At 36.4% G+C, this 9271-nt stretch overlaps 1 protein-coding gene across 1 annotated transcript; it reads left to right on the forward strand.

The window, feature by feature from the left end:
• Positions 1 to 1157: 1157 nt before the first annotated feature.
• On the forward strand, positions 1158 to 8770 carry LOC135222042 (uncharacterized). Its single transcript, XM_064260180.1, has 6 exons — positions 1158 to 1182; positions 2076 to 2165; positions 2678 to 2726; positions 6911 to 7026; positions 7327 to 7509; positions 8244 to 8770. Exons 2-6 carry the CDS (start codon positions 2085 to 2087, stop codon positions 8295 to 8297), a joined length of 483 nt encoding a protein of 160 aa, XP_064116250.1. The 5' UTR covers positions 1158 to 1182; positions 2076 to 2084; the 3' UTR covers positions 8298 to 8770.
• The last annotated feature ends 501 nt before the right edge of the window (positions 8771 to 9271 follow it).

Genomic DNA, 9271 nt, shown 5'->3' on the forward strand with positions numbered 1-9271 from the left:
TATATATATATATATATATATATTTAGATATGTGTGTATAGGCTAAACTAGAATATTTATACAGTAGTTATGAATCCTCTTTAAATAAATTATCATAATATGCAGTGTTATGCATAAACTTTTATATAAACTATCTCTGAATTACCATTATCACTAATGAAATAATTGGTGGAATCGCGGAACGCATTAGTAACCACAACACACCATTAACACGACTCGACACCATCTTACCATTTACCTAACTTGCATTGCCGGGATACCATTTTAGCAAACAGTCCAACATACCACTCACGATCGCCTTGCTAGTGAAATACATTTTACCAGTAAAGTACCGGTAATACCGGTAACAGTAAATTTTTTACCGGTTTTACCGGTAACGAAATTAGCGGTACTTGCCCATCCCTAGCGTATAATAGACTTAAGGTGAAGAACCGGTAATGTTTATGGTGCATTACAGACATAAGGCAAATAGCAGCCGACTTTTATTTACTTCAAAATTATTATTGGGTAAATAGGCCCCTTTGGTAGGATTGTAAGAATTACTACCATCGTAGGCAGGTCCTGCGTGTCGTAAAAGGTACGAAAAGGAAAGCTGATGCCTTGCAGTCTTACTTTTTAGGAAAAGGTTAGGCCTACCGCCAATTACTGTGGAAACTGCTGCCTTGCAAGTGTACTTTTTAGTCAAAGGCGAGGTCCGCTGCCAATAACTGGTTGATAACAGCAGGGGCATGCAGTGGTAAAATCCCTTTGCCAAATAATAGGCATAAACCATGCCTGATGCATGCAGTGGAGATGGCGCATCAGGCAACAGTGAACCGACCTCTAATGTATGGATAACGTTGGGCGAGAATTATTATTATTGGGTAAATGTTTCCAATAAAAATTAATTGGAATCTTGGAACGACGGAATAGTAACGGCATTTTATTCAGCCGATTAAATGAAGGCCTTTGAGCGGGAAGGAACTCTTGCCTTGTTAGCCCTCCCCTCCCCCCCCAGTAAAAAAGACAAGTTGCATAAAATGTTGAGAAACCAGTGGGCAAGAAGATAGGTATTGTACCAAACTAAAGGCGGCTAGACTAATAGAGGTAGCTATAACGAGAGTGAACATACAGTGGAAGGGCAGCCTATACTAGCGGAAATTAAGATTAACGTTGCCGTACAGAACGCGACCTTCAAACCCGGTAAGCTTGATCAAGGAGGGTGAAGGCATGATAATCGTAGATTTGCTACAATAATTTTAGGATGTTGAAACTCCTGTGTAATTTTGTCAGTGCCATGGACTATACATAGACTGTTAATTGCTGGAACAAGGAATATGGAAATTTGCTAGGCCCTAATTTGTTCCGGAAAGTTTTTGATTAATTAAACTGAAAACCAATTAAAACATTACATAGTGAAGGCTAGTTAACGTAGGCCATGCAGCCTTAATTTTAAGATAATTTAGGACGTATGTTCGATTGCGAGTGTGTATAGTAACTGGTAAAAAATCTTGCAATAATAACTACTTGGTTATAATGTGAAGTGCATAGGCATAGCCTATCATTGCTTTTAATGTAGGCTATTATCAGGTCGTGATTAATCCTAACAGCTAACTAGGCTATACTGCATTTGACGCAGTCTGAGCGGTAGTGTGATGGTAAAGGATTATTTTAAAAAATCATATACCTATCCGTATTTGGTACGGATACGTCAAAATGTGCCATTATCACAACCCAAGTTGCCTAACTGTCATGTTAATTATTCAGTTCTCTCTTAACTAAAGAGTCCTACACGCATTAAATATTTGTAGGTGTAGTTTATACTTGTGCCATATACATTATATCTAGCAATGAAACCAATACCAAGTCAAAAATTTAGCTATAGTGATTGCTTTATCGTCAGTGAAGCAATATTCAATATAAAAAATGTTTAACCGAAGGTGTCTGCTTTGGATTTCGTAATCGTACCCAAAATCAGGGAGCTGAAGCTGATTTTTGAGTTTTGTATAACACGTTTTTAACACGTTTTTATATAGTATATAGTTGAAGGTAAATTATGATTTCATAGACAATTTGCCCCTTTTAACTTTCTCCAGGAACCAGAAATGTGTTCGTTTACCGTCAAGACATGTTGCTGCTTTTTATCTTTAGGACGAGGCCTGGTCATTTTTGGCATTATTGATTTAGTAAGTATTTAATTTTATTTTAAAAATATCCTTGTGGTAGCTGATGGGGGCTTAGGATATCACCCTACTCGTAGCTTATGACAAAGTAACAAGGTTATTGTATTTTGGAGGAATTTGTCCGCTACTTCTCAGCATAGGATTACTGTGCACATGTGTATCTATACCTACCATGGTGACAAGTGGAAGGTTCACAACTTCACATATTTATTCAAAACTTGCTTACACTGCGTTTGGCTGTAATTTGCTGTAGCATGTGTAGTGAGGTTTATAGAAGCACTCCACCTTTGTTCTTCAAGAGTAGCTTGTATTTTTCACATGAAAGGAGACAGATTAGTTTTAATTCATCAGTTTTTATTTTTCTGTTAAGAGACTTGGCATATATTGATACCAGGTAATGCTTAAAAGTCTTGCCTATAGCGCTAAGTATTAACACTTTAAATTTGATGAAAATTAATTTCAAGGGAACATTGTTTATTTTCTAAGTGTTTCTATTATAATTCGTTTATTTTCAGATTTTTGATTTGCTGGACTTATTTAAAATTGATATCTACCTGAGTGAGGGTGAGTCCTTAATATCTTTTCCTTCAGCTTAACTATACTATTTTAATACTTATAGAAAAAGAATTGCTCAATGATCTCTTGATTTTTTCGTGAAGGTGGTTTGTACTGGGTTTAGTAAATGGAAGTTTTAGCTATGATGATGGTTAAATACAATGTTATGAGCTGTTGATGGAGGTTTTGGACTTACGAGTTTTATTAATGTTGATTGTGCAACAGCTTCGACCGGCCATATGTTAGGGTGTGCTTCATTTTTTGAGTGTCATGGTAACTTCGATCTATTTAGTGTGAACTTTGTTAATTTTATTTACGTTTATGGCGGAATAAAAGTGAATAGATGTGACTGTTGATAGACGCATTAGCTATAACGGTTCAGGACAGATTTTATTTGTTCAAAGGAGACTTGGGAACCAAAGGGGCCAGGGGTCTTAGGTTGGGGGGGAAGGAAAAAAAAAACCTGGTTGAAATTTGAAATTGATGAAATTATAGAATGCCAATTAACATTACTTTATAAGAAAAACCAAGGAAATGCGGAAAGCATCGATGTACATAGGAATAAACTGTGGCTACTTCATGGATTTACACGGTAAAAGAATGGCCCATAGTTTTTTTTATTTCTTTTGTTTTTTAGAATAAATACATGTGGAGATTTATGGGTAATAGGAGTCAAACTGCAATTAATGTGATGTCTGTACCTGAAAAATTTTCATGCCGTGATACATATCGAAAGTAATGTGTAAAGTGCAAGTTAGTATGAGAACGTGACTGTTGCTCAATTAAAAAAATTGAGTATATAGACATGTTTAAAATTTGTATCCAAAATGCTTGAACATGTTATTCTTGAACAGTTACCTACCTGGAAAGGGTAAGTGCTCTCTACAAGATAGTCTTACCAGCTCAGAGGCAGTTATAGTGTAAGGTCTGTTGCAAAATTTCTGTAGGAAATGATGGATAAGTACAGATATGGTATCCTGGTCCCAAGTCTATCTGTGCTGTTCTGCTTGGACATTTAAATAACTGACAGTCCATTGGAACTGCTTGTATGGAGGACTACTTTCAAAACTAAAATTACAGTATACAGATTGGAGTCTCATACATTTTATGAAACCATATGGTATACCCCAGGATAGTGTTTTAAAAGTCCAAATGTAATTTGTATTACAAATGCCTGGATTGTCTAATGTATACTGATACACATAAATGTTAGGTTACGATGTTTCAGATGACATCCAATTTTATTTTTCAATGAAATACATCGATGATGCTAATCAGAAGCTAGATGATATTCCATTGTTAAGGAATAGGTGACGTTAAGCAGTTAAACAAATTCTAATAAAGCTGAAATTACCTTGAAGAAAAATAACTTAGTCGACTCCCAGGTAAGTGATGTGATCTTGCTCTTGGAATTGTTACACGAATGCTGCTTTATGAGATTAGACAGTGGCCAATGGTCGGGTTTGTTTTTGAAGGAATAATAGCTCCCTCCTTAGAGGGCGGAATTTGGGTAGACTGGAACCTTATTATTTATTATATGGTGGTATATGCTGTGGGTAATCTAGGGTACTTATCCGCGGCGGCCTAGACTATGGCAGCTGCGGTTTTTCTATGCAGTTTTACTTGCTGAACAAGAATTTTAAGTAATATTTATTCGGTCGACTGTAATTAACCCCCAGGGGCCAGTACTAAACAAGGCGAAATACATTGGACGGCCCAATCCCTAGTGGATGTTGTATCCGCGGTTACGTTCCTTGCAGTCCGTGGGAGTGCTTCTGTAGAAATACCATGCTGTGTTTTTCTGTAACTTGGTTGTCTGTGAATTTTGGCCAAAAGACATATGGAAATATATCCTACAAGAGGGTATGAAATCCTTTGGGACCAACTGAAGAGAACACCTGTTTGGGCATGTGGGAAGAGAGATTTAGGGATGGTGCACTGCATGGTCCATAAGGCAGTGATGGCCAACATTTACCATCGGGCCGTAGTGTCCAGTTAGTCTGTGACGATTACCCTCCTTTGGTATTTTAAATGGAAGGTGAGGATTCTGGCATTATGTATGTTCTTGCCATTGAAGGCTACTGTTTGGGGCTTGGTTGTCTCCTGTTGATGCAGAGGATCGACCTGTAGGCACCAGAAACTTTGCAGGTGGTGTGTTTGACCATGTAGAACTAGGAGGATTGAGGAGACTTGGGTAGTGGCCTTGCTTATTTTTTTCTGCAGTTACAGCTTAGTGTGAAGTTCTTTTAAGACTTTCTGTCATGGCTTGTTTGCCTTACATGATGTGGGCTCTATAGTAAGGCCTTGGAGGTTACCAGCAACTTGATCTGCCTACAGAGGATGTCCGCCTTTGATAAGCCCTCTTGAGATGTTTGGTGGAAGGCATTGGAATCAAATTTCTCTTAAAAAGTTTCACCTTCTCTGGTTCTTTGTCAACATTGTTTTGAAAGCATTAAAAGGTACTAAAGTTTGATATGGTTTGCCCTTGATTTTGTGTTCCAGCAATAATGAGCAGTTTGAGGGAAGGTGGAAGTTATCAGACTTGTGCAGGCTCGTATATTATCATCTTGCTTATGATCCGAGGTAATCTGTGATTGACTCTAGTACATAATCTGCCTTCTTTGTGGAATGTGTGTTGTAAGGGGAGAATTGTTTGCATTACCTATGGAAGCAGAGATTGTTCTGTTGTTGAGAATGATGGAAAATGATGGCATTTACATTTGGTTGTCTATGGATATCCTGTGTATTTTCCCTTAAAAAATGGGGCATTGTAATTAGTCTGTTAATAGCTTCATTAGTGGTAGATCATAGATGCATCTAGCACGTTTTGAGGGGCATTCATGTAAATATCATGTTGGGTCTACTGGCCTAGTGAAAAAGACCTATATCTGTCAAGGGAAAGCATGGCCAGAACATAAGTGCTGTGTCGAGTCTTGTCATGGTGATTTCGTAAAGGTAGGCATGACCACACTGAGTTCATTAATTGCCTTGGTGAAAACCATGGTCTTCCAGCTTAATGAAGACATTGGGCTCTTAGGGGGCAATGCCAAAAAAGCACTTGATTTAGTCCTTTGAGGCAGCTTTTTAATGAATGGGAAAATGCCATCTACCAGTTGCCAGAGAGTTCAATAGTGTAAGGGAAGCGCCTCATAGGTCTTGGCCTGCCACCTCGGTTGCTGCAAGTTCGATTTTCAGGCATTCCATTAAGGTGTGAGATTTGTATTTCTGGTGATAGTTCACTCTCATGTGGTTCGGAAGTCACGTAAAGCTGTTGGTCCTGTTGCTGAATAACCACTGGTTCTGTGCAATGTTGAAACACCATACAGGTAAAGAAACTAGTGTAAGGGAAAGAGACAGCCATGAGTGTAGAGGGAGACCAATTTTCTTAGAAACTGGCCTGTTTTGACTGGGCAAGGAGACTGAAAACTAGTGACCAGTACACAAGTGACCACTAGGTAACTTTGTGATTAGCTGTCAAAGATGGCAACTACTAAATTAAATTTGGCCAGCAAAGCTTTACAACTAGGTGTGTGCTAGATTGTAATTTGTCTGTAATGAAATAAATTTTGTTGTGAGGGCTACTGGACATCTTTGAATGCAGAGAAAAATTTTAATTTTTTTTCCAACAGAATTTACATACCTGCACTGATAGTGGAGTACAGCAACTTTATCATAATTTACCCTAGTTACAGGAAACTGTTAAATTTACCAGAAAAAGCAGGAAGACTGATAAAGGGTCACACCTTGTATTAACATTCTTGCAATTTCTGAGTTGCACTGGCTGTCTATCAATGTTGAGAAAGTGCATTAAGACTCAGCAGCTTATGAAGACTGGATGTGTAAAATCTATAAGATTTTTTGTGTACTCAAGCCAAAAAATGGATTTGGATGGTTTGTTTGAACCTTCAAATTAGCATCTCCAAAATTGCAATAGTGTACTCCAATTTACTATTGGGAGGACTTTATGGATTAAAAAAAAATCCAGACAACATTTTGAGGAGTATGATAGTGTGAATTTGTAAGTTCATGCTGTGTGATTCTTTGAATGTGTGTGCTAATGTATGAGAGTTCAACATGAATTTGTGGGGTTCCCTAGAGTGCCTTTGTTGGTAGGACCAGACAATGAGCCTGTTTTGTAGGTCAGGAAATATAATTTAAATATAATAATTTACTTACTAATGCAAACTCTGCAGATAATTTTTTAGAAATCAACTTTGCAACTGTTGATTCATTTGGAGAAGACATACAGAATGTTATTGCCTTGGTGGACATAGTGTGCTCCACTATTCTTCTTCTTGGAGTTTATAAGGTAAAATGCCTGTTTACAATTTTTCATTTAAAAACAAAATTTTTTTTTTTGAATTATCCTTAAATTAAAACTTGAGATTATATATATAAATTCAAATTTCTGTTTAGGAAGAAGTCTTATTGATTTGATTGTTTTTCTGCTACCCTTTATCAATTTGTAATGAAAATCTTAAAAAACTTTAATCTTCTAGCCTTTACATAGATCATGCACACTGTTTTATATCCCTGTTTTCTCAAGATTGGCAAGGTACTGAAATAATCTCAACAGTGTTGTTCAGTTGGGTATTTTGCACCTTTTCAGGTAAAATACTACTATGTGATGATCTGGTGGTGGTGGTCATTGTTGCAGATATCTTGGATGATGTACTTTGGGCTCGAGTTCCTTGATTTTTATCCCTTAAATGCTATAGATATTGTAATAGCATGTACAGTAACTTGTCTCTTTGCATACCGAGCTGTCATAGCAAAATCCTTTGCAGTGTCGGTAAGTGATTATCCTACTCTTGGCCTGATCATTTAATGTACAATGGGACTGACATCATTAATTGATGGGATTTAATAGTTAAATTGTTTTTGCCTCAATTTTTTTGTGCATTGGGAAATTTTGCAAACCTACCAGCAGGTATGAGTAATCACTGAGACTCGTGCAGCTACATGCTTTAACAGATTTTAATTTTAAAAGTGAAGAAAGATTTTGATGACTAGATTAAATAACTGGGCATAGCTTCTCATTCTTGTAGTTTGGATGCTGGATAAGAGGTCAGAATTTCTCTTTAGTCATGTACATATTTGTGTGCTTTTATATTGCATATTAGTTAAGGAAAACTAGAATTTTCCAGATTAGCCAATTTTGGGTGAAAGATTGAATTTTGATGTAGACCTACTAGATTTATTTTGGAAGGCCATAGACAGGACACTTGCATGCAACATTGTAATGAAAAGAGGATAAATGGAGACTTTACAAAAGTGGTAGGTTATCTGTAAAAGAGCGCATTGGATCAATATTGTGCTCTCCTTAAATAAAATGGAGATGTGCTTTGTTCAGATTAATATAAAGCTTACTGTAACATTTGTTTCAAGATACTAGAATATACACATTTGAACATGACATATGCAGCATTTGCCTTGTGATCCTTTCAAAGACCTTTTAGATTAATTTTTCATTGTTATAAAGGCTATGTATTCTACATCTTACCTTAAAATTTTTTTTTTCTACAGCTTCAAAATAAGTCTCGGAAACTCTCAGGCAGCGAGATCTACCGTGTGGTTTAATTATATTAGTACCTTCTGCACTTCCATTCTTAATCATGAAATCTGCAGGATACATTGACAGCCGTACAACATAACTATGTAACACAGTACACTATTTGAGTAAAAAGTTTTTAATCTGTATGTTTTGGATTAGGTTGTTAAAGCTGCTATCATTTTTCTATTTTTGAAAAGGCTGTTCATTTGAGCAACAGTCTTAGGTGGCCCAATGCCAGCTCTTTGACAAGAAGTGTAACAAACATGTTTAAAAGTTCCCTTGGTCTGAGTAGCATAAAGTATGTACCTTGGAAAACACTTTAGATGTTGAGAAGGCTGGGAAGTTTTTGACTTGTTGTATGAAGGTTTAAACGCTGGATGATGAAAATTATAGAATTGTTAGTAATGATTGGTATGACATAACTTCATTGGCGATGTTACTGGTATATTTTAGAATACTTGTTTTACATTTTATTTCACAAATAAAAGTTTCAGTTTTACTAAGGTCAATACTTTAAACCTTTTTAAGATATTGCAGGTATATACTTATTTTGTTACATTTTTGGTGTATTTCACCATGACAGCTGACTTTCATGACTTTATTTTTAAATCTGAGCAATCTTAGGTGTCACCTGAAAGGCTGTTGTAATGGTTAAAGGCTGACTGAACTATTTGATGATTATCCAATTCTCAGTACAGCACTTCAAAGTATCAAAACAAAGCTGTGATTGCCCTCAAACAATGAGTATTGGGTATCCCTCCAAAAGCCAACTGATGAAATAAAAAATTGTTTTAACTTTTGACCAGGCCTAGGTAAGCATATTTATAATTGAACTAAATTGAGATTGTACATGTTAATAGTGGTTATAACAGTTTGAAGAATACCATAGTTGGTAGGCACACAAAAATGGCAGATTTTGCAGATACTGTAATTTGTTTTATCCAGATTTCCTAGTGTCTATATGGATATACTTTGGTATGGCCAGGGCCAATGTAAAAAT

Source organism: Macrobrachium nipponense, chromosome 20 (genome assembly GCF_015104395.2).
Source record: "Macrobrachium nipponense isolate FS-2020 chromosome 20, ASM1510439v2, whole genome shotgun sequence".
NCBI lineage: Eukaryota > Metazoa > Arthropoda > Malacostraca > Decapoda > Palaemonidae > Macrobrachium > Macrobrachium nipponense.